General features: G+C 42.6%; 1 protein-coding gene across 1 annotated transcript in view; it reads left to right on the top strand.

Annotated features, from left to right (window-relative positions):
- Positions 1–26,276, top strand: part of TRIM55 (tripartite motif containing 55) — a 38,883-nt gene that overhangs the window by 621 nt on the left and 11,986 nt on the right. Inside the window, exons 2-9 of the mRNA XM_009885574.1 lie at positions 86–258; positions 8,006–8,171; positions 9,903–9,998; positions 14,339–14,572; positions 15,647–15,669; positions 15,762–15,886; positions 17,993–18,243; positions 20,116–20,403. Coding sequence (XP_009883876.1) covers positions 86–258; positions 8,006–8,171; positions 9,903–9,998; positions 14,339–14,572; positions 15,647–15,669; positions 15,762–15,886; positions 17,993–18,243; positions 20,116–20,403 — 1,356 coding nt within the window. The remainder of the gene's footprint in view (positions 1–85; positions 259–8,005; positions 8,172–9,902; positions 9,999–14,338; positions 14,573–15,646; positions 15,670–15,761; positions 15,887–17,992; positions 18,244–20,115; positions 20,404–26,276) is intronic.

Genomic DNA, 26,276 nt, shown 5'->3' with positions numbered 1-26,276 from the left:
GTTTTTGCCCTGGGGCTTTTGAAAGAGGTTTTAATGGTTTTGCACGGCCTTTCTCCCCTCTCCTTGTGCTGCTTGGCAAGAGCAGGCCTCCAACCCCTACCTGCCGACCAGGGGAGGCACAACCGTGGCGTCGGGAGGCCGCTTTCGCTGTCCCTCCTGCAGGCACGAGGTGGTCCTCGACCGGCACGGTGTCTATGGGCTGCAGAGGAACCTGCTGGTGGAGAACATCATCGACATCTACAAGCAGGAGTCCACAAGGTAACGAGTGAATGCGTGCCCTTCAGAGCAGGTTTGCCGCACAAGCAGACGTGGCTTAGGGGACTAGTGGCCTTTGGTCTCTCCATTTGGCACATGTGAGGTTGATTTAGTTGTTTTATCTCTTGGAAATGCCAAAAGGGATAGTGCTGCCATGTATGCCTGCTCTTTGCTGTGCAATGAAGTCAGCTCTCACTGAGCACAGAAAACCGTATTCAAATAGATGCTGAATTTCCCTGCTTCCACTTGTGCCATGCTTATTCAAATGAACACTTACCCACGCAAACACAATCCTTGAGGTCAGCATGGCTATTTACATGAATAGGGAAAAGTAGCTAGATTCACATTGTTTATTTTAAAAACAGTTTAGACGACTCTTATTTGTCTTTAACCTGTGTGTTCTCATGCTAAAGAAGGGAAAAAAATTTCAAATCTTGTTAGAAAATCCTAAGGGACAGACAGCACAAACAAGAAGAAAACTGAATTTCACACAGGAGATACCCTGTATCATAATGTCAAATCAAAACTCAATAAAAAAAACCTCCATTCCTGTCAGCTTGGGATGTGAACTCATGAAATCAAGTCTTATTTAGGACTCCATAAAAGAGAAGGAGTAGCCAGAAATAACATGTATCAGCACTGTGTGGTTATGCACAAGAATCAGGACCCCAGGGCAGAGGAATGGGTTAATGCTGAAAAGTAAGACTACTCCTGAATGTTAATTGGCTGCTTTGGATGTGTAACAGATTCAGCAATAGAAAAATGTTGCTTTCTTGTGTCTTTTGCCCTGGGATGGGTCAGGCACATGGTACCACCTTGTAGAACTTAGTAGGGGACAAGCTAAGCCTGGTCCCAGGCTGCCAAGCAAGCAGCCCTCACCCAGGAAAGCCACCTGTTGTCACCAGTGTGTATCTGTAGGGCCAGTTTTGTATGACAAGGTGTTTTGTACACCTGAAGGAAGGTGTAATCCTGGCCATGTTTCCTGACAGTCTTCCCATCCCACTCCAACAAGGAGCTGGGTTTCACAGGCACAATGAAGTGATATCACTGGAGCAGGTGGAAACAAACCATTGGAGCCCAGAACCTCTGGCGGCTTAGGGCACTTCTACCCTCCTCCGGCAGAGGAGGACAGTCACCAGCAGAGAGGAGGTTTCAGAGCCTGATGGTGGCTTTGGCTGTTCTTGGATGTTTGAATCCCGTTGAGGACTGTTGTAGCTGGGCATAGGTTGGAGCTCCAAAGTGTCAGAGAGGACAAAGTTGGCTTAAAATTGTCCTTTCTGCTGCCCTTCATGCTCAGTGCCAAGGGAAGATCAGCTACCCTTGTGTGTGTCATTGATACCCAAATATTATTTTAGTCAGGAAAATCTCAGAGGAAATGAATCAGCAAAGCTGTGATAGAGGACTTTGCTTTTGACCAAATAAGCTGGACATGTGTGGCCCCATGCCTTTCTTCGTTTTGGTTTTTTTTTTTCAGCTCAAAGTTGTATTTAACTTAAAAAATAAAGAAATGCAATTCCTTTTCCCGTGTAGTTCAAGGGCAATTGGAACAAAATTCAGTTAAACAGAAATGTAAGAGATTTAGTAGATCTTTTTTTAAATTTCACAAAAGTAAAACACAACATGATGAATAAAAGGGGAGAATATAAAAAAAATATAAATATGAACATGTATTTGCTTAGATATTTGTCCAAAAGTTTTATTTATTTAGTGTGTTAAGGTGCTTGGTTAACCTTCATGTATGACCTTAGAATGAAAGTTATTATCAGGGTTACGTAGCTGCGGCAATTCATAGCAGCATTATCTAAACTATTTGGTACTTATCTCCCTCTGCCTAACATTCCTCAAAATCCCATGAGAGTGAGAGCAAGATCTGCCATTGCTTTACCCTGTGCTGTCCCATTGAACCCAAAAAGTCAAGGGAAATAAAGTCTTCTCCACTTCTCCCTTTTCTAGCAGTCTCTTCTGAACTGAGTGCTGGGGTCTGGCAGAGGTACATAAGAGATGAGACTTTTGCCTCCTTGTTTCTTCGCAAGACATCCCTTCAAACTGGCAACACCTGTGATTTACAGACAGGACCCTTGTCCCCCCGAGTCCTTCTGTGGGTATAATTGACTATAACTGCGTGTGCCAGAATGATGCCAGCTCCCAGCTGCATTTCACATTAACTTAGGAAAGTGAGGAGAATTAAGCTAGGGAACAAGCTTTGTCTCCTGCTTAAGTAAAAATAATTTATTTCAAAATTATTTTTTTAAATTTGAGTTTCTATTTGAACTAAGGAATTGGATATTTTTTTTTTTAAATAAAAGATGGGGCAGAAGCTGGGCTATGGGGTTGAGAGGGTCTGCCCAAGCCCTCACACACAGCCCCTCCTATTACTAAAAATCACATCATGTAGTCTTTTATCCCATAAAAGATGGGGCAGAAGCTGGGCTATGGGGTTGAGAGGGTCTGCCCAAGCCCTCACACACAGCCCCTCCTATTACTAAAAATCACATCATGTAGTCTTTTGCTCATCAAATTCCAGCTGATGGCAGCGTAGCCTATTGCCCAGTTTAGAATCTATTAGCAATGCAAGGAAAGAAACCTTCAACCAGGGTGTGGCTCCTACAAAGCTTTAAAGGAGGGCAAAGGACTGAACCCAGTAGAAACAGAGTTGGCTAAAATATTAAACCAATGTTTGAAAGTCTGTAGGCCACTGATTCCCTGAACTATCTGAGGAACATCAGGGTGTCTGCTGCCACCAGGAAAGGGTAGCAACAGGAGGCTGTGACTTCTCACAAGCTCTGCCAGCCTCTAACAATCTCAGCCAGCTATGCCTGATCAAAAGGTGCTTTGGGCTTTGTTTCCAGCTGAATTCTGACCAGAGAGGGTGGAGTGCTTTTTCTGCTGTGCACCTACCCGGGAGAGCCCTAGGTACAGGCTGTCTCTGCATCCCCAAGCACATATGGAGCAGTGCATGCAGCAGTGTGCTCAGCAGGGACCGGACACTGGGCTGAAAGCAGCATGCACCAGCTCTGCAATGGTGGTGATGTGCTGCAGGACAGGGTAGCCAGCACCACCAGGAGCAGCTATTGCTGACACTTCAGAGGCCTCAGGCAGAGGTCCAAGAGGAGGACATGGCTCTCCAGGATAGGTTGCAGGGATGCCTGGGGATCTCAGATAGGCTGGGCCAAGGAGATGGACTCCCTGCCCACAGGAGCTGCAGGAGAAGACCTGCAGACTGTGCAGCGAAACAGATGAGGATAGAGATCACCTGGATCATCTCCAACTCCTCACAGAGACAAAGCCCCAACAAGCTCACCTGTGCCAATGGTTTTCTTGGGCCAGGCATTCACAATAGCACTAGTGTAATGGAGCTGCAGGAATCCCTTTGTCCATATGAACTTTTTTGGTGTTCTCATTTTTCAAACCCCATTTCTATCCTGGGTATTGATGATCTTTTCACTGCTTTTGGGACAGTTCATCATTGTGATTGTTTTTCAAGGACCACCTCCTCCAAGCTTAAGAATGGTCCATCCCCATATACAGGAACTCAAGCAATGGTGGCAGGATACCTACATTTTTTAACAAGGAGCCCCTGATAAAAATAAAACATTTAAAAGGAAACAAAAAAGAAGGTGGACAGGTGACTCAGGAATATTTTGAGACACTGTACAAGCATGTACAGATGGAGTTAGGAAAGCCAAAGCCCATCTGGAACTGAATCTGGTGAGGGACGTAAAGGCTAACAAGAAAAGCTTCTACAGGTACATCAGCAGCCAAAGGATTATTAGGGTGAGTGTGGGCCCACTGGTAAATGGGGCAGGGGCTCCTGTGACAAAGGCCATGGAAAAGGCCAAGGTACTCAATGCCTTCTTGACCTCAGTCTTTACTGGTCAGTAAGATTGGCATTCAGGAACCCCAGGTCCCTGAGATAATCAGGACAGTCTAGAACAAGGAAGACTTACCCTCAGTGGAGGGGGATTAGGTTAGGGAACATTAAAAAAAAAAGGACGTCCTGGTGGGAGGTACCCACGAGTGATGAGGAAGCTGGCTGATGTCATTGCAAGGCCACTTTCAATAGTCTTTGAAATGTCATGGTCATCGGGACAAGTTCCTGAGAGCTGGACTGGAAGAAAGCAAATGTTACTCCAATCTTCAAGAAGTGCAAGAAGGGGAATCCAGGGAACTACAGGCTGGTCATGAATGAGAGTAGAGCAGTGAATGTTGCTTACCTAGACTCAACACTGTCCTCTGTAACAACTTTATTGACAAACTGATGAAATAAGGTCTAGAGTGGACAATGAGGTGGACTGAAAACTAGACGGACTGCCAGACTCAAAGGGTTATGGTGAGCAGAATCAAGTCAGGTGGAGGACAGTCATTAGTGGTGTATGCCCGAGATTGATACCAGGGTCAATACAATTTCACATCTTCACTAATGACCTGACTGTGCCTCGTACAGTCATGCAAATTCTCTCCATCCGGGTTGGAACCAGGAGCACAAACTAGGTGATGTGATGATGTAGGAAGGGCTACAGCTGTCTCAGGGTCCTCAGTAAAAACAATATCAAAGTTGGATTCAGGATTTCAGTAGAGATCTTTCTGGATTTGTAGAAATCCAAAGGAATATGTCTTCTAATTAAACAGTGGTTTTGCTAAGGTCTCGCTATGTCCTTAATTAAGGTGTGTTCCTTTATTTGCCCAGCAACTTTGCATTTCCTTACCAAATCACAGAATCACAAAATGGCTGAGGTTGGACAGGACATCTGGAGGGCACCTGGTCCAATACTGCTGCTCGAGCAGGGCCACCCAGAGCCAGTTGCCCAGGACCATGTTTTTGAGTACCTCCAAGGCCCAGGACCATGTCCAGATAGTTTTTGAGTACCTCCAAGGCAGGAGACTCTACAACCTCTCTGGGCAACCTTTGCCAGTGCTCAGTCACCCTCATAGTGGAAAAGTGTTTCCTGATGTTCAGAGACAACCTCCTGTGTTGCAGTTTTTGCCTATTGCCTCTTGGTCCTGTCACTGGGTGCCACTGCAAAGATCCTGGATCTATCGTCATTACACCCTCCTTTCAGGTACTTAGATATCTGAAGGTATTGATAAGATCAAGGTCATTGTTAAGATCTCCCTGAACCTTCTCTTATCCAGGCTGAAAGTCCCAACTATCTCAGCTTTTCCTCACAGGAGACATGCTCCAGTCCCTTAATCGTCTTCAGGGCCATTTGCTGGACTCTGTCTGGTATGTCCATATCTCTTGTATACTGGACACAGTACTCCAGGTATGGCCTCACCAGTGCTGAGAATCTTCCTCTCTATAAAACATGCACAACACTCCACACGTTAAGGTCCAAACCCAATTTTAATGGAAAAGAATAAACCTGTAGCAGTCAAACACAGGCTTAGCATCTCAAAGAGCAGAGTCAGAGAATAAGAGCACAAAGCAATTAGGCCATTTAAGCTGCCTGCCACTTGTTTGGTCACAAGCACATTTATGATGAATCTTTTCTTCTACATAAGCCATGCTGTCATCTTCCTACTGATTACTCTTTAATCATCCATTTCAGGAGCAGCCACTATTTTAAACTTAGGGGCTGTGTTTTGGTCTTGGCTACACCTACATAGACCTAGAGGATCTCCTCTGAAGTCAGGGAATGTTCTGCTAAAACTCTTTCCTTTAGCAAAGCCTAGGGAGTAAAGCTGTTTATTTCTAGTCTTCTGTCACTGTCTTAAGGGCCTCACTAGTTCAGGGAGTTCTGCCAGGTTTCTTTCAGCTCTTCGCGGCACCTTTGAAGGTTGGCTACTTCTGGCTGAACTTGCTTGACACCTTCACCTTTTTGCCCTGTGCGATGTGTCTTTCACGCTAGTGGCACCACTCCAGTGTCAGATAACATTCTAGTAGTTTCTGGTTCTGGTCTTGTAAATATTTGCAGGAAGAGCAGCTATTTTAGGCTTAATTAATCACTTCGAAATTCATTGTCTGTTATTACCCTCGCATACAAGCCCTCCCACTGGTGCACTATAACATGAATATATTAGGGGCTGTTTGCAGTCATCTGCAAACAATGTAAAGCATTCCTTATAGTGGAGACACACCTTTTTTGACTAGCATTGAAATGATTCTGGATTTGACACTTTGAGTGCCTTATGTAAAGGTATGCTGGAAATTTGACCCAAATAATATAGGCTTCTTTCAGAAATGTCTGTCTTGTTTTATTCTGGTATATCATGTTATATTGCAGATTACAGATTTTTCCTTATGAACCCTTTAAGTTCCAGTGCCCTCCTGAAATTAAAAAATACGAATGCATGAGACATTTTCTGTGGTACTTGATCTTTTTTTAAACACATCTAATTGATCACATTCCATTCCCTTCGGAAGAGAAAACCTGTACCTTTTCATTAAAAAATAAATGCTATGTCCACTCTACCAAACTGTATGGAAAAACTTTATTGTAATATAATCTAAAATAATGATCTTTCCATAAATTTTTAAACTTGTAGGGGAATGACTGGCTGCCTCCTTGCTACTGAGCACTCTAGAATGGCTTGTAAAAGTTGTTGGTACTTAATTCCATTAAATTTTATAGTTTTGGAAAAGATTTTCTATCTAATGATGAAAAGATATATTTCTATGGTGTCATTGCTCCACTTGCTACTGTTCATAGTCATAGTTCTCCTTCCAAATGGCAGCAGAAATGGGTAATGGCTTATATTGGAAAGATTTAATGTTGCCACAGCAGGAGTGGCAACCTTTGGAGGCTTGAACCTCCAGGTACACTCCCTCCTTCCATCTACTAACTCTGTGCTCTGGTACCACATCTCACACACTCACGTGCTTGCCGCAGACATGCTCAGGGTACTAAGCCTGAAGCGTGGGCTCAGAAAAGCATCAGCTTGCCCACGTGGACTGGACCAGAGCTTTCACTTACACTGGGAATGTCTGTTAAGTGGCTTATTTAAAGGAAGCTACAACTAAATTAGTTCCTAAAATAGCAGGGATTGACTTTTGTGTATATGGCTAAATCATTTTGGGGAAGAGAAGATCAGGACTGAGCTATAGCGTGGTGACAGCTCCTGGCTTAGCACGGGAGAGGAGCAATTCATGTGTGACCCATGCCCTTGGTGACTGGTACAATTGAGTAGCTACTGTTAAAAACTTCAACACTGTACAAGCTAGACACGTGCCACCCAGATAATAATAATTTGTGTGAGACCTTATTTTGCTCACTGCCCTAGTGTAAAGGCCATAAGGACCCAGTTCTGTTTGATATTGACAGTCCTGACCTGGGTCTCACAAAGCTCATCAGCAGAGGTATAAAGTTAAGGGCATGAAGATCCATCAATACCTACAACTCTCACTTCAAATTAGCCCCCTGAATAAGAGCTTTGCTGCATTAAGGCCAAGTGCCCAACATTTTGCATGATGAACTCAAAAGGAATTACATATGTTTCATATTTCAGACAGATGTTGGATAACTTGCTGATTAAAGTACATGAGTAGTCTGAGATCAGTCTCAATGAGGTTATTTACATTTTTAAATATGAGCGAGGGTTCAGTCACACTCCCAGCTGGAATCCCCATATGAAGTCATGTTGCTATATTGTCATCACATCCTGTTGTGTCAAGACATTAAGCTGTACCACTGTCTATTTAGTCATCCTGTGTGGCAGGTTTAAGTCTACCCTATTTCATGCTGATACCCGTAGTGTTGTCATCAGAAACTCATGAGCACCCAGTTTGCTTTAAACTTGTTTTCTTTTCCAGACCCGAAAGGAAGTGTGACCAGCCAATGTGCGAAGAACATGAAGATGAGAGAATTAATATCTACTGTTTGAACTGTGAAATGCCCACCTGCTCCTTGTGCAAAGTCTTTGGTGCCCACAAAGACTGTCAAGTTGCTCCTCTCACAAACGTTTACCAGCGACAGAAGGTAAATATCTTTTTGTATCTCACAGTCCTCCCAGCAACTGACAGGACCATCAAGAGGGAATTATTCCCATCGGCTTCCTTCCAGTTTCCAAAGGGGCGTAGAGGTGCTTTTGCCATTCTTGTGTGTGAGTGAAAGGCTCACACAAATCTATAGGAACCATTTAGGAACACAGGAAAACAAATTTATGAGAAATCACACAGAAAGATATTACGGTGTCCCAATTTTTGTTAGTATAGCGAGCAAACATTTTAGACAGCAATTTAATGTGAAGCTGAGGATCCCTCTTTTGAGGTTCCTAATCTCTTTTTTTCAGTGCTTTTAGATCAGAAAAACAGGTGGGATTTCCAACACATGAACTGGAAAGAGAACAGACCATTACAAATCAAATAGTTTTCTATCAGGCACTTTTGCCTTTAAGCATCCCATTTTTAAGAAAAGTTGAGTGAAAAACCTCTTCCTGCAAGTGAATGCAGGAATATTCAATAGTTGGCAGCACAGGATGTACCTAACATCCTCTGCCCTTGCTGTCACCAGTAAAAGACTTGTTTATTTTTAATACAGTATTAATTTAAAACCTGACTCACTGGGTTATCCTCCTGAGATAAACAGCTCATTTTTCTGGGGGGCCCCAGTGGGGCAAGCAATCAGACAGGCCAAGTTTGCAATCCCAGCCTCCAACTTTGTCACACAGATGCTTGTGTGTGGAAACTACAAATGAGAAGTCACTTTAGGAAAGTAGTAACAAACATCCTTTTCAATCAAAAAAGGGAGGGAAAGGGGGAGACATTTCTTGGACCGAATCCATGTCCCTGATCACTCCCTTTGCATGGAGATTTGCAAGGAGTGGTTTCCCTCCCAGCGTGCCTGTAGAAAGGGGCTGTCATGCCCAAGACTGCAGGCATAACCTGGAGGCTGCAGGATGTGTGCTTCAAAGGGTCCTTTACAAAGCAGTGGACGCCACAGACACGGTTGCCTCTGTCACTACAGCCATGTGCCAAGGGTACCTCTCCCTCCCCAGAACCCTCAACAAGTTCACTAGGGACTAGCTTCTCCATCTCTCCTCTTCTAAGGACACCCCACAGTCATCCCGCTCCCAACACTCAGACCGTTCCCTTCTTCCGCTCATTTCCCTTGTGCCAGTGGCTCAGCCTTTGCCTTCACCTTCTCCTCCTCCTTTTCTTCCCTCCTTTCCCTCTCACCACAGCCCCAGCCCCACTGCCCTTATGCCAGGGGCTCTGTAGCACCCGATCCCTCCAGGTCCATGGGCCACCTCTTCTCTCCAGAGCTGAGAGCTACAATCATCAGCAAAATACTACAGTGGTACTGGTAGACCCAGACACTAAAAAAAAATCCTTCAAGAGACAAAGACTTTTCTCTCAACAAACCCAAAGGGAATATTTTGGGGCTGTTGAAACATAGTGCTTCAGCCAAAAGCGTCTAGAAGGGCCTCCTAGGGCAAAGTGCTTCCTCCTTTCTAAATCACAGCTTCTCCTCCATGAAAAGTTTCAAAATGTCAATGTTTTCACAGTGTTTTGGGAGATGTAACAAATGTCAAAGTACTAGTGGGTAATTTGTGGGCAGGCAAAGCTCCAATTTTCCTCGGTTCTGGTGGAAAGAAGAGCTAATACCATGGTAAGGCTCATTCGTTCCCGGCTCCCCGCAGTTAGATGTACCACCCTGAAGTGGGACAGTGTCTAACCACCTATCGCTTGCTCTTCTTTTACTGCCTAGTCCGAGCTGAGTGATGGCATTGCAGTCCTGGTGGGGACCAATGACAGAGTGCAAGGGATAGTCACGCAGCTGGAGGAGACCTGCAAGACAGTTGAGGTAGGTACCAACCCTTCAAATGCAGGTATTTCAGTGTGAAGTCACATCTTTTAAACTGATGGTAACGATCACTCTTTAACAGACCTCACTTTACCCACATGCATTCCCACATCATTTCTCTAAACCATAACCGGTGGCTTCATGCAGTATCAGCTGTACTGCCTCAACCAAAGGATACATTCTGCTTGGCACCCTGCCTCTGACATTGGCCACGTGGCTGAGGACAAAGACTGAGGATAATCCACATCAGCATGTCTTTCTCAGCATTCTTAGTGGCATAGGATATCACTGAAGTTAAAAGCAGATCCAACAAAATGCCATCAACTCCCAGTTGATTTAACATCTAAGCTCAGGTGCTAAAGCTGTAAAAGACCAGTATTAGTCTAAAGCCTGATGGGTCCTGTGAACAGAACCTTAGTCTCAGCCACAAGGTAGCCACAGTGCAGTTCCCAAGTATGTCAGTGAGCTCTGTCTTTGGTTACTTTGCCTCCTGTGCAGAAGTAGTTACTTAATATGCTTATGTTGTCCTTTAAGGAGTCTTGTTTTGTTGCTCATAGGAGGGAAGAGTTTGGGTTCTTACTGTAAGTCTGGATTTTCTGGTAAATGTCTTGTTCCAGTACCTAAAGGGGGCCTACAGGAGAGCTGGGGAAGGACTTTTTACTAGGGCTTGTAGTGAGAGGACGAGGGGGAATGGCTATAAACTGGAAGTGGGCAGGTTTAGATTAAACATTAGGAAGAAGTTTTTCACTTTAAGGGTGGTAAGGCACTGGAACAGGTTGCCCAGAGAGGTTGTTGAGGCCCCATCCCTGGAGGTGTTCAAGGCTCAGCTGGACATGGCCTTGGGCAACCTGGTCTAGTGGGAGGTGTCCCTGCCCATAGCAGGGGGGTTGGAATTCGATGATCTTCGAGGTCCTTTCCAACCTAAACCATTCTATGATTCTATGATTCTGGCAGAGCTGGAATTAGTTTTGTGTCATTCAATAGCAGAAGTGGTTTCCATTTCCTCTAAGAGGTTTGCACCAGCAAAGCAAAAATAAATATCAGCTCTGACCAATTTGAGCTTCACAGAGCAATAGGCTGAAAGGAGCTCATATGAATTGATTTTATGATCAGAGTTTGATGAAGCATCTAGTGAAGGAGTTGCCTCCCTCTCAGCCCAATTAGAATTATATTGACCCTTCAGAGCTAGAGTAGAAAAGAGAAACTGCAGACAAAAAGAAGTTAATCCAAGATATAGAGATTCTAATTGGTAAGAAAAATTGATTCCACAATCTATGTACACAATTGCCCAAGGCTTCTATTTCTTCAGAGCAAGGAAGAACAGAAAATGTCCCAAGTTTGGTTCAAAGAACATAAAACTATTAGCTCAAGTAAATGATAGCGCTGTGTTAGCAACAGTCAGAACTTTGTAGTCAGGAAGCCTTCACGTCGCAAGGATGAAATTGGCTGCTATCAGGATTTTGCAGACAGAAATGAGCTTTTCAAGTAGGTTAACTGCAGAAATTTGAATGATACAAAAGCAAAAGATTATATTCATTTAAGTTGAACCAGCTGAACCAGAAACAAAACTTCAAACATCTAGTCTGAAGTATGGAGAAAACACAGTGCTAAAAATACCTTAATAAATACAACCATTTTTGAAACTAGCTTCCTCAGAGTCATCCACTCAGTTTAAAGTCTAACCTTTAAACTCAAAGCCCAAAGAAAGTGCAGCCATTTTGCCTTCAGATGTTTTAACAGGCTTTTCACCTTTAAAGACAAAGATTGCAGAAAATAGATCTTAGAGCTTACCTTGGCACTTCCATGTTACATTTCAAGCAAATCACATTTCCTGCCGTACAAGAGCTTTGTCTGAATCAACATCAGTTTGTCCTTGAAGATGAAAAGCTACATCTGGAGCTGAGAAATGTGGACACATGGAAATAATGCTTATAATCCAGGATTGTCTCTTCTCTCTACTTAACACTTTGCAGAGAGCAATGAGTATGTGCTCTAGCAGAAAATACATTATCATTTTTCTTTTAGCTAGAGCAAGAAATAGCCTACAGCTCTATATTTAGCTATTGCTCCTATCCAAGGCTAAAAAGAAAAACAAAGAGAAAAACCTGATTAATACTTGTACAGCCTTTAACTGATTGAAAGGTAGAACAAACTCACATATTATACTGAAAATAAAAAAGAGAATATAAAATACTAAATACTGGAAAACAATAACAAATTATTAAGCACTGTGTAGCCCTGTAAACAATATGAGTCAAATAATGACAGTCAAATTACAGTGTTTCTTTCAAATGCTAATAGCATAGGCCAGTCAATACAGATACTTCAGAACAAGCAGTGTAACTCATGCTTAGTGGCAAGGACTCCTTTTTATTTTTTTTCCTGTAGCTGTGCTTTAAAAAACAAAAAGCCTGAGAACTTTTTAGAATGGAAAGTCATGTATTTGTTAACCTTTTTCATTACTCAGAATCTGATTAGGGTAATTCCATCAGGCAGACATTTTGTATGGGAACATTTTATACAGAAAGAGAATATTTCAGAAATATTTCAGCAGTTGCAGTTAGAAACCTGTTTTGCACTCTCACTCTTGAGGTTCACAAGTCTGTAATGTCTGCTGGCAAGAAATATTATATGTTAGAGCTTAGAGATAGGGAAGGACCTCTCAGGGCACCCTGCTATCACTCTCCTGCTCTTCTTCCCCTAAAGCTGTCCTGTGTCAAATAGCAAAGATAGCACACACCTGTCTTGAAATTAAGGTTGTTTAACAAGTGATCTGGGTGACATTTCAGAGGCGGTCATTGTAGACTGAACCAAAGAGGAATCTGGAGCAAGTGGAATGGCAGGAAACACTGGGAGAAAGCTAGGAGAGGAGTGAAAGAGGAGAGGAAGGTTGTATGAGGTTTGAACAATAGAATGACACCCAGGAGCCATTACGCACTTCATTCAAAAGCTTCCTTATCCCCACCCTATAATTCACTAATTAGGAATTTCTGGGAAGTGGCAAGGACCTCCAGAAGGACAGAACAAGCCTGCTCCTCCCCTGCCCCCACTAAGGAGTTTTAAATTAGGAGTGCCTGTTTAGCCTAGTCTTCCTCAGGGGGAAGTGGAGGTAGATGCTTGGGTTGATGCAACAAGATCTGTATTCGCTCCCCACCCCTCAACGTAGACAGTGATTTTTGGCCACACATCCATCTTCAAAAGGCTTTCTCCTTTGAACAATACAGAGCAGACTGTGACCACTCGTAGGAAAGAGCTCTGGCTGATAGTCAAGTAAAAAGTGGGATTCTCTCTGGTCAAGTGCTATGAATAATCAGTCTTATCACTTCCGAAAGTACTGTGTGACTGTTAAAAATCCTGTGCTGCCAGGATCTCTGCTTTATGCTTCAAGGGACAAAGATGAGGAATTGATTCAGCCTCAGTTCCTAGGAAAGAGATTTAAATAATCACCACCATCCGCAACCAGATACAATCACAATAAGGTTATGCCCATCTGTGTGCCCTGGGGCACACAGATGACTCAAGTACTTCTATTTGGTAGACCTCAGACATTATAGATAACCTGTCTCTAATTTCCTCTCCATAAATCCTCCCTTGCAAGTGCAGTGTGTTCTTGTTAGAGAGTGCTCGATGAAGGAGCCATCAAACCCAGCCTCCTTACTCAGTGAAATACGTTATGTTGTCTGGTTGGAAGGACAATATAGGTGTCACAAAAAATGATGTGAAAATCAGTGCCTGAAGGTAGGATTGGGACCTGATTCCTCCTTCTTGTCTTTGTGCATTTGCCACACACCATTTTCTTTGTGGTACCTCTACCTCATTCAGTGCACCGTAAATGGAATATGATGGACACCTATTGTCTAAATAGAGTCTAAGAGGGCGTACGTGAAAATCAAGCCCAGCCAGGACAGTTCCAAGTTCTCTGGTAGAAGAAGAAAATTCTCCAGAGCAGATCTGAGATGACAGTTCCTTTAAAAACCGTTCTGTTCATGCAACTGAACACAGCTGCTAATATGGTGGGGGGGGTTACTTTTTCTGCAGACTTTGATGTATTACTACAGACATCATAAATACCTTTCACAATTTTTTAGCAGACTGACAAGTTATACAATAACCTGTTTGGGGGCTTTCAGTGGCTTGAAACTCCGAGTTTGAGAGCAGTTTAGAAACTTTTGTTCTAAAAGCTTGGACTTTGAAAATTATAAAAGTCTCTGGGGTCATTCAGAATCCTTTGCACTGTTCAGAAAGAGGAATTTCTTTGATGAAATTGCTTCCAAGTAACTATAAAAATAGAAACTCTTTTAAGAACATAACATGTTTAACATAAACCAAATGATTCACAGGAATGCTGCAGACGACAGAAAGAGCAGCTGTGTGAAAAATTTGATTATCTCTATTCTGTACTGGAAGAAAGAAAGAATGAGATGACACAAATAATCACTAGAACCCAAGAGGAGAAACTGGAACACGTCCGCTCCCTGATGAAGAAGTACGCAGATCATTTGGAAGCGGTGTCAAAGCTGGTTGAATCAGGAATCCAGTTCATGGAAGAACCAGAAATGGCTGTGTTTTTGCAGGTATAAAGTCTAGAAAAGATAGAAAAAGAATGTGGGTTTATTGAAATACTATTTAAGCATTCTCAATTTTAGGCACATTCAGAGTTTGGTCGTCTTTGAGTGAACATTTATGCAAACTCATTTTTTAAACTCTTGTATCAGCACAGACAAATTACTAGTCGTCTTGTGAATACTATCCAAACCAAGAACGTGAGTATTTGCTATTTGCACCAATATATTCTATGTTGTACATGAACGTCTGGTCCCCAAAGAAGAACTAGAAATTTTAACTTTTTCCAACATATCTTTATTGTCCCACCACTATAATATATGTGTATATGAACTTCTGTGAGTTATAGGTTTCATTTGCATACTGACAGAGTGACTAACTTTCCAATAATTAAATATTTATGTTCTAAGTCACATTTTTATGCCTTTACTTCATTTTTTTTTCCTTCTCTTTTCTTTCTATAAACTTAGGAGAGCTGATTAGGAAATGATTAGCAGCCTGTCCACTAACTTAATTTGTGCAGAATTTCTGTCCTGCAAGTTTACAATTCCTCTATATTAAAGGCTGACTTCATTTTTTCTACAGAAAAAAAAACAAAAACAAAACAAAACAAAAAAAACCCCAAAACAACCCAACACACCCTTATTTCCACCAAAGAATTGCCTTTGAAGGGTACAATATTCTTTCCAGACAAATAAAATTTTGTGTCTCCAGAAGTATGCCCTAATGGATAATCAAAGATACAGTTACTATGCCTAAAGATGGTACAGGAACAATTGCTTGTCACCACACACACAAAAGAAGAGCAAAAATATTTCCACTTCATTGTTGTAGAAATTGCACTTATTTCCCATCATATTCATATTTTAATTAAAAAGTCTTCAATGAACTAAAAGGTTTACTCAGCTGTATACTAATTACTATCCAAATTTTATCTCATTTATAGATCTCATGTTTGTCATTTATGAGATCCATATTAGTGCGTTTAGAAGCAGCCAATGTAAGAATTAGATCTCAATGCATAAAATCTCTGAAAAAGTGGAACCATTTAAGAAGACAGTTATTTCCTTTTTTTTTTTTCACAGAATGCCAAAACATTGCTACAAAAGTAAGTATTTAAACTTGAGACTCTTGATCTTTATAATGAATTACAAATTTATCTGCAAATCCAAATGCCAATAACCAATCTCTCTGTTTTAGGATTACCGAAGCATCTAAGGGATTTCAAATGGAAAAAATAGAGGACGGGTATGAAAATATGAACCAATTCACAGTGAACCTCAGTAGAGAAGAAAAGATAATACGAGAAATTGATTTTGACAGAGGTATGTCATTTATTTCACCTAAATTATTTTCTTAAATTGCAGCTGTGTGTAATTTACATGACGATGCTGGGTAGGAAAACTTGAATCAGATATTTCTCTCCATCCCAAAGTGTATCTGGACCATTTTGTATCAATTATAATAAAAAATAAAAATCTATCACAGAGAAAAAATCACATAACCTGTTGACACCATTCATCTTACATTTTATGTGGCCTCAACACTTTCCTAAGCCTGTGATCTTTACTGATTCCTCAAATGAAGCGACCACAAAATTAAGTTTTTATCTTGGTCTATAAAGTCCTTTTTTCCCTAAAAGATGACATATTTCTATGGCCTGTCTGCTCTAGAAAATCATTAAAGAAACAGAATGTTTACTACTAGAAGTACTTATGAAAGAGACTTTATTTAAACTCTTTTTTATAATAATTGAAATGTAGCAGAAATGTAATCAAAATTCAAGATCAAAGAGTTATAGAGTGAAGCAAAAATTGTCATCACCTTTCATGCATTTAACATCTTGTGCCATGTGATTTGTCATGACATCATGACTAAACATGTTTAGTATGTCTATATAATAATGCAAAGTTGTAATTCTACATTTACCAAAGTAGGCTTATCTATGCTTTACCTAGAGGGTAAGCCACAAAAAGTTAATGGAGATAAGCAGAGATAAATAAGCAGATCTCTCATATTAAAAGGCAGCAGTAAGACTCACCTGGATATCTCTAATTTTCTTGCTAGCACTGGGTTCTGCTAGTATATTTACATTCACCTTTATCAGCCCAGCTATGTCTTATGTAGATGCTACCCATTGCTTACCCCCCTGCCACAACTTATACTAGCTTCAGAGTGTGTGGCTGCTCCCCCTGTGAGGGACTTTGGGAGCCTGTTGTGCAGTCTGTAGGTTGGGAACTGCAGTACTTGGCACAGGGATCCATGTAGTGGGACAGCAGCTGTGGCACCAGTCAGCAACAGAGCACCAGGTGCCATCTCGCAGGGTCATGAACCTCCAGGGATTTCTCCTGGCAGAGACGATCCCTAGTCACAGCCTCATGCCCGTTTCATCCCTGTGATCTGCCACAGCTGCTACATCCCTGCCACACACCTACATCTGCCAAGATCGTGACCTCATGCTCCAGGCGCACACCCCCACCACGTGATGGGGAATGTGACACCTACCTCCTTGGGGACAAGGCATTAGCAAGGGCTTTGGCAATCCGGAGTTCAGTCCTGCATTTGAAACTCCTACTAGAGTCAATAAGGTCCTCTGCTGCCAGGGGACGTGGAAGCAGACATTCAGCGCTCTGCTTATAGGAATGTATTTGTCTGCAGAAACATTTCTCCGTTATGAGGGTATTACTTAATTTGTGTATCTGCATTCCGTCTACTTACTCAGGCAGAACCATAACCTGTGCAAAATGCGCAGCCAATTTGGAGCTTGAGTTAATGCATCCATCTAAGTTTATTTCTCTGAAGTGCTAAGATGGCTCTGAACAATATCCAACGTTTGTGAGGATGAATAGTGTGATTATGCAAAAGAAAATGCATTGTTAGAGGTCTCCCTCTGGAAATGAGCCGAGCCACAAATGCTGACAACAGGATGTGTCAGATGACACAAAAGCGATGGTCTGATCAAGTTTGACAGTCTGGTTTTAGGGAGGTTGCACTGACCTGGTAAAGGATTATTATGATGGCTTCAACAGTGTTTAAAACAAACATATACCTGAAATTGCAAGAGGGACTTTTTTCCTGGAAGATTGTGCCAGACCAGGTATCCTCTCCCCAGAAATTGCAGGACCATGCTGCACATCCCTCATGAGGGTAACTCCTTCCCGTGGAAAGGGTCAGCTCAAGATTTTAACAAGCGTGTGTGTTTGGTGTCCTCCCTGCTGCGAAGCACCTGCTGGCAGCTCCATGGCAGTGCCCAGCCCAGGCTGGTGGGAGCAGGCTCCTCCCCAATGCCCTCTCCCCAGCCTGCGTCCTCTGCCAGGCAGCAGATTATCAATAGCTTTGCCATGAAATTGTAAATGGCTTTTTAATTATGTAAAGACTGTAGCCATCTTCATGTGGTGCTCAGCCCTATCCTTTTACCTGTGTCTTATCAGAGGAGGAGGGAGAAGAGGAAGAGGAAGAGACAGTAGATGGTGAAGATTTGGATGAAGTCCACACTGAGACATCAGGAGAGGAGGAGGAGGAGGAAGAGGTGGAGGAGGAAGGGGCTGAGAAAGCATCACAGCCACCTCAGCAGAACCCCGAACCGCAGAGCACAGTGGGAGAGCCCCCAGCCGAACCCGCTCTGGTGCCACAGCTGGCCGAACCTGCTCTGGTGCCACAGCCTGCCGCACCAGCTGGTCAGGTAAGTGTCCCCAGTGCCCCGCTGCCCTGCCAGTTATGCTGCGTGTGCCCTGGCAGAGCAAGAAATTACTCCCCTGTGGCCTGTGGGCACCATACATCATGAGCACAGCTAAGGGAGTCGATGCACTGGAGAGCAAAATTGTTTATTGCCCTTGTACACGTATACACAACTGTACCCTGTTGTCTTGACCTGCGTGTATACCGCTTGACAGGCAAAAACTTATGCTGCTAGATAAATTGAGATATATATGGGATACATAAAACATAGATAAAAGATTCAGTTCAGGACATAGGCACATTACAATGGATGTTCTACTTGCTGTGATTTAATTTAGACTAACTATTATAAATTAATATTAAAATATTTATACTAAGAGAATTTGGCATTCCCTCTGGATTTAGTAAGCTTTCCACCACCAATTTTTAGATCATGCTTCTAATCTGTTTTCTGTGAATGGCATTTTCTACCTTCTGCTCTGGTCATCCTAGGGATATTGTCCAGGTACATGCAGGGATATCATACACCAAACAGGAGAGGAAACTGCCTCTTACAACCTAGTAGCAAACAGATTCAGGGTGTGAACAATTCAGGCCTGCACTGTTTCTTAAGGAATGTGATTACAATGAGACCATAATTGCCACATATTCTAAAAGACTTACATAAAAAAATACACATCATGTGCTACTTTAGCTGGTCTTACATACAATTAACTTAGCAAATTCTTCTCTTATGCAATTTACCAAATGAAGTTGCTGAGCGGGTAAAGGCTGCTGTGAAGATATTTGAGGAGGCCAGTGTGAAAACGAGAACAAATAAAGAGTCTTTGATTGTAGCAAGCTCCCCACATAAAGCAAGGGAAAATAAATACTATAGATTCATTCTTGCTTTGATTTAAAGTCATATGTGAGTTTGCACCAGCTATGTGAAGATGCTCTTAAATCAGTCTTTCTTGATTTAACCAAAGTTTGTCTTTTGAGTATTTGCACTGACTTATGTTGCCTAATTTATGTAGGTTTTTATGCAAATGAGACCTAGACTTAAGTAATTTTGCCCACTCACATGAAGTCCCTCACTTCTAAGGCTAACACGGGAAAGGTACGGCATGCTGCTGTAGCAATTGTGAAATGCCATTAGGAGATGGTCAGACGTGGAGTCAGACATGGCATGTGGGTATTGCCGTGTGTAGGATACCTGTATTTCAGCTTTTGCCTTGTGGTGTAAGAGAGGCAAAGCAGAAATGCTGTGGTGATAGCAGGTACCATGTGGGTGAGCCCTGAGAGCTTGATGCAGATAGAGGGGTGCAGTTCAGCCGGCTGTTCCTCTTCCTGGCAGAGCAACTCTGCTTGACTTGTAGCACTGATAGTAAGGCTGGTGGGCAAATATTTCTCTCCAGTGTCTTTGTATTCCCCGTTATTCTGACTGCTTATATCAACAGAGTCATTGGCAAACATGTTGTTCTTAACGCAAAACCCAACAAGCCATTTGAAGGTACCTACACCTGTCGTTCGTGGCTGGTACCGGTTCATGAGAGTCTTATGCAGAATTTCTTATATTTTTAGGATTGAATTGGGTGTTGATCTGAATTAAAGAACTGCTTGCTCACTCCTTTCTCAGTCAGCATCCCTTCCCAGATAATTCTACCCTCCTATTCTATTTTTTTGGGTAATGTATTTTCTTTCCCATATCTGTGTTAATCAAATGATAGTTGCTTTTGCTTCGCGTTTTGGCTGTAATTCTTTTGGACCATGTATTAGGATAAATCTATTCCTTGCAGCGAGATATAAAAAACACGGCATGCAAAGCAACATGGCTACGACAGGAACGTAACGTGGTGCACTCTGCTTGTTCTTCTCTTTATCTGTCCTGATTAAGGATGAGGTTGTGACACCAAGTGGTTCTCAACAGACCCCAGAGTCTGACACTCAAGTGCCGGCCACAGCAGAAACCATCGATCCCTTGTTTTACCCTAGCTGGTATAAGGCTCAGTCACGGCAATCAAGCAGTTCAAGCTCAACCCCAGTGAGTGGGTTGGGGAAAGTAGGGCCTCCTGTTTCTCTGGAAACAAGTGCAAAGAAGGCAGAAGCCCCAGCAGCGCCAGCGATCGAGGAGAGTGCACCGGGGAGTGGTAAGGAAAGTAATGCCACTGCAGCAACATCCAAGGTCAGTGCTACCGAAGTCACCCCAGAGTGCTGTGATGGGCAGCAAGGCGGGAACGGCAATTGTTAAGGAAAATGTGACTTAATTTTCCTCTGCATGCTAAAAAATAAGAATAATTTCAGAAATATGGAAACAGCATAGATTGTTTCAGCAGATCCACTGGATTTACAGATGGTTTCAGTATGTGACAGGTTGACTTTTCAGCTTCAGAGTAGCATGCTGACGGTTGCTTGTGCTTAACTGCCAGTGCACCTCGCTTGTGCGAGCTGTTATCCAAGTTGCTCACACACACGCTCAGGAGCTGTCGGAGAGGCTGGCGATGTCTCTGCGCAATCAGATGTTTGCATGCACTAGTAGCAGACAAATCCTGTGCATGAGATTATTCTTGTCAGCTGTTGAAAGCCTGTGCACATCACGTGCCATCCTACCACCACTGGTAGAGCAGCTATGGTTTGGCTTTGCCTTCTGCAGCTCTGTGGCTGCACCTGGAGCATACGGCTTCCCCATGTGAACATGAAGCTATGCAAATACCCGGAGCCTTCTTGTGTGTTTGACTGCCTCTCAGTAAGCAGTGTGATTTCCTGGGTTCAGACCTGTTGAAGAGGGTTTTCTCCAAGGATTACTAGGACTTGATTAAAGGAGAGCATGAAGATAAAATATTCCGGTTCTGTGTTAGCCTACCAGCAGCATGATGGGATAACAAAAACTGATGTGTTGGGTATGTGAGGGTGTTTCCCTTAAAATGACAATGTTATGAGTTGGGATAACCTGGATTTGGATATTCCTTCTTCTGCCTATGTGTACAAACTTCACAGGGGTCAAATATCCAAGGAACAGAGACGAGGGACCTGTGTGTGAAGCATTTGCACACTACACCTGCTCCTGCTCTAGTGCCTGGCTACCTGCCCAGGAGCAGAACTCTCTAAATGAGTCCATCCTGATTTACAGGCTTAAGCCATATGTTTTCACAAAGCAATTACCAGTATGTTTGCTACAAGAGGAGAGTGTGTGTGTGTGTGTGCGTGTGTGTGTGAAAAAGCACAAGCGGGTAGTAAGTATTTCATACTGTTTCCATTAAAGTTGGAGTAGAACATTCAGCATTCATAAGCAGCCCTACCATGATAAATCACCACAAAGAGGGGAAAAAGTTCAAAGGAGTTCATATAGATATGATAAAAGGGACACTTATCTTTTAGCTGGAGGCTTTAGTCAGTGTCACTTGAATTTGGTGGAAGGATCCTCGCCGACTTCAGTCTTAAAAAAGCAACATTTGACCCTCAAATTTCAGTAGCTATTTTTCAAGTCAGGGTTTGGTTTGAGAATATTTGAGTGGAACAAACAAACAAAAAAATATTTTAAAATTACCAAATCTGCTATGATCTTCTGTTCTCAAGTATATTTCAAACAAGCTGGAAAAAGCAGGTAAATTCACAGTGAAATTAATTGCTGCTGTTTCTTCATATCAGTTCAACTAATGACTGGGCAGCCAAACCTCTCCAGAGGCAGGCAAAGTCCTTACTCGCTAAATCCCCTGGGAGCTTGCCTGACTGTGGTCTGCTTCACTGGGTCCTAATTTACCAGCAGCAAGTAAAGGAGTAAAATTAAGGTTTAATGTGGCCAACTGTTTGAAAAAAGAGTGGCAGTGGTTTTCAGTCACACCAAAGCAGCAATATGGTAGCCAGCTCTCTTCGTCATCGGGTACCCAGAATGAATACAGGCGCATGGGAAAGATGCCAGTTCCTGTTGGCATGTGAATTGGGGTGCTGGATTTTGATATTTTCCTAGATCACAAGTGACACTGACATTTTGAGAGGAGGAGGATGTTGAGAAAAGTAGCATGTGATTCTGGGGACGGGGGGAGAAAGGAGAAGGGGATGCAGCTGAGGACAGGGCTGTCCCTGGGCTGGAGATAGAGGAAAGGATAGGAGATTTTGGGAAGCAGAAAGGTGCAAAGTGTGCTGAAGAACAGAAAAAGCAGAGTGACCAATCTAGGAAGGGTGATGCCGTGAGGTGATGCCGTGGTCAGATTTGTGGATCTGAGCTGAAATGTGTCTATGTCACAAGCAAAATGGCCTCTGTCATGTGGCAGTGATCATTTTTAAGGATGTGAACTTCAACTTTGTTTTTTTCCTGCATGTGATTTTTACACAACCCACTCTGAAATGCCGTATTTGTTGATTTTTTCGAAACCCCTACTGATGTTCCTCACACCGCTGTTTTTACTCCCTTCCTCCAATTAAAAGAATATCATGGAAAAGTGCTGTGGAAACAGAGCTTTTTCACTGAACGTAGTGATAATGACTAGTTCGTGTCATGACAACACTGGTGAAGCACTCTTCTTATTTTCTCACAGGAGTTAGCATTCTGCATATCACTTTTGGCATTTCTTATCATACTACATCATCTTTGGAATCTGATTCAATACATGATTTGTACTTTCATGGGTAGGAAATATTTTGTTTTACCATTAACTAACAGTTAAAATAGTGTCTCTGGTGATGTTCCTACATAGTTTTAAAGGATTTTTTCCCTTTCTTCCCATCCCAAAACATCATGCTAGTTTACAATACAAGCTGCCTAAAACATTTCTTCCTCACACCTTCAAAACGCTACCCTTCAGCTTACTCCTGCATGGTTAAACATTGCACCTCCCTGGTTCAAAATTACAAGATACCTTTACTGCCTCAGATATATGGGCTTATATTTCAGTTGCTGTTAAGATGACCAGCAGGATGGAGAACCTGTGGGTTGACAGGACATGTGAAGAGTCCCAAACTTTTTCAGTCCAGCAAATGGGGGAGGAAGATCTGGGAAGCAATGCTCATCATCAGAGGGGCAAATATCAGGAAGAAAAATCCACTGAATAATCCTTCTGCCATGCTTCCCACTGTGATCAAACCAACAGTGCTCCCTTGGGGACCTCCAGAGAGCAGGGTTTGAGCCACATCCCTGAGCAAACACCACCACGGAGTGGTGAGTCCCCTTCACACCCCAGCCCACATAGCACACCCCACCCATTGGGGGCTCCTGTTCGGGTCCTTTTTCCACCAAAAAGCATCCAAAGCCCTCTCTCCCACATTCCCAGTGAGTGTAGAGTACCAAACACGGCCCTGAAATGCATCCCCATATAGCTGGGGGGGATCCCAACCCTTTAGACATCCTGTGCTCTATGTGTGCTTTTAAATATCCATGCTTAAAAAAGTGTTTTTCTGTAGGCAAAGGCTGTTTTTTCCTTAAGTGACACTAATTAGAGCTGAAATATCTACAAGATCAAGGACTAAGAACTTCACTACCCAGTGAAGTTTTCCTGAGTGCAAATACTGTAAACTAAACCTTAACTATTCCGTAACATTTCTTGTGGAGTAGCTCCTTTTTGGTAGACACTGTCCATGATTTAGTTCTTGCAGCTCCAAATTTCCACCCTCGTTAGGCAAGACATATCTGTATATTCAATTTCCAAAGTGATACGCCTGATCTGCAGAGAATTCCGAGTTACCACTGGGATGTGTAATCTTATTTACTGGAGACCAACGGCCTCTGACACAAAACAACTGTAGTTACCTTTGAGTATTTGCTCTAATAACAGAAGAATTCAATTTTAGTCTATTCTTCAAGACAAAAATGCTTGTTTTTCCCTGCTTACTTTTTGTACTGCACTCTAAGCACTGTACAACATCATATTGTGCATCTATGAAAAATGATAAATTATTATTCAGCTTTTATGTCCAAAAATTCCAGCACTATGAAGTGTATCTCTCCATAAAAAAAAAAAAAAGGGAGAGGGAAGAAGTTATCACCTACTGTTTAGTTGCATAAGTTATGCAAAAAGATGCACTGTCTGGTGGTAATTTGAATTTGAAAAGCATCGGACACTGTGAATCTCAATTAAATTTATGGATCATAGTTTAATTTTCATTTATTTGTGTTTGTTTTTGAAAATTCATTGTATTATGACAAGAGGACATAGAGCTTGTTTGTACTCCTGGGAAATCAGGCATGCGAATGGCACTATGCTCTTTTTTCCCTCTCTTTCTTTTTTAATTCAAAATACCTTTTGAAATTAAAAATAGACAAATGCAGAAAGCTCTCATTTCTACCATTTGAGACCTCTTTCTATGCAGTCTCTAGTGACAGCTTGATGATTTATTTAATCATGAAATAGAAAGGAGGTGAGGGAGAAAGGCATTTTGGTCTCAGACTCTATTTGCATAAAAATTATTTTCTTCTCCATGTGTCATGAGGTGGCTGTTTAGACAGTTTATGTGTCTTTATCTTTCATGTGAGATATCAGGTCACTGCCCCTTTTTCTTTTTGTGTGATAAGCCCCTGAGAGCCAAATAACAAAATTACTTGAAATAACTGTAATAATAATTTATAATAATATAAATCTGCATGACTGTCATCATAAAAGCAGCATATAATTTATTTTCAGGCTATTTAATAGAATGCACGGGTAGGGGTTTCCTTGTTTTTTCAGCAGCAAAAATAGGTCAGTTCCACCTATTAATTCCCCAAATTTACTTTACTTAAGGGCCGCTGCACTCTAAGAAATTGTATCGATGCATCAAGAAATTTCCTCCAGAGCGCAGGAGGGTGTATCAGCAGGGGTACGGCAATAGGAGGTGCAGCCCACAGGTGCACAGATTGCTTGGTCTAAGAAGGGACGGAAGGAGATGATTCAGCATGAACAAAATAGATAACTCAGCACTAGAGAGCCGCATCCTGCTTCAGGGAGTGCCTAAGTCAGAAGTACAGTCACCACAGGCTGCTTCTGCGTCTGACGGAGGACGAGAGGCATCTCCAGTGAGAGACAGTTCACCAGCTGCTGCTGGTTCTCACTTGGCACGTCTTCACACCTGCCTGCTGAGTGTGAGGTGACATCGCTCTTAACCCAGGTGCCTCTGCTCAGTGTCTAAAGTTAGGGGAGTCTTTTGAAGTGAGTCTGAGCCTCTGCAGATGACAACAAGGAGTGAATGATTAAAACACAGGGGTAGAATCAATGAGCTGCTTTGCCACCATGGGGAGTGTCCTGGTTTGAGGTAAAACGGAACCAATTTTGTTCAGTAACTTTGCTTCTTAGCTGGGCCTCTCTAACTACTGAAATTAACAGCATATTGTGCAGACAATGTTCACTCCCTCAGAGTGATAAGACCAATGTTTATAGCTGATGCCCAGCCATGGTGTGCAGAGAGGCTCTTGCTTATACTTATTGCTATAACACCCAAGGCCAACCAACTTTGTTATTGGCCCCATTGGAGGGTCGGAAGCGGAAAAGCATAGTGGGGTCCCACCTGCAAGGAGGAGCGGACAGGACAGGTGACCCAAAACTGACCAACGAGGGTACTCCATCCCATCTGCCTCATGCTCAGTATAAAGGCTGAGGGATCAAAGGGTCATCTCTCCTCCTTCAATGGCCAATGTCTGAGGAGGACGACTGCCCCAGTGCCAGCCGGTGTTGTGATTGTCATCTTGGGAGCTTGATACGGTTTTGTATATATTTCATTATTTCTTTTTTATTTTATCATTAATATTTTATTAAAGTAGTTTAGTTCCTTCTAAACTCGTAAGTCTCTTTTTCCTCCTCTGCCCCTCTCTTTGAAGAGGGGTACAGGAGAGCATCTGTCAGTCCCATTTGGGGTCCCCCAGGTCCCCAGTAGCCGATTTGGCCTAAATCACGACAGGGAGTAATGTATTAGTGGAGGGAGACACAGACATTAACAAGCAGCCCCTTCCAGTGCATGGGAGAAAGAGATCTTGGATTCCAAACCAAAAAACTTTGACAGCTTAGAGACAGACTGTGTGATGAGTTACAGAAGAAGGTGAAACAAGACTTCACCAAGTCTTAAGTTGTCTTCTTGTGTTCAGTCTCAGGCTGA

This window comes from Charadrius vociferus, unplaced genomic scaffold, assembly GCF_000708025.1.
Source record: "Charadrius vociferus isolate BGI_N301 unplaced genomic scaffold, ASM70802v2 scaffold835, whole genome shotgun sequence".
In the NCBI taxonomy this organism is placed as follows: domain Eukaryota; kingdom Metazoa; phylum Chordata; class Aves; order Charadriiformes; family Charadriidae; genus Charadrius; species Charadrius vociferus.
The sequence above is the reverse complement of the archived record's forward strand: the minus strand, read 5'-3'. Positions and strand labels throughout refer to the sequence as shown.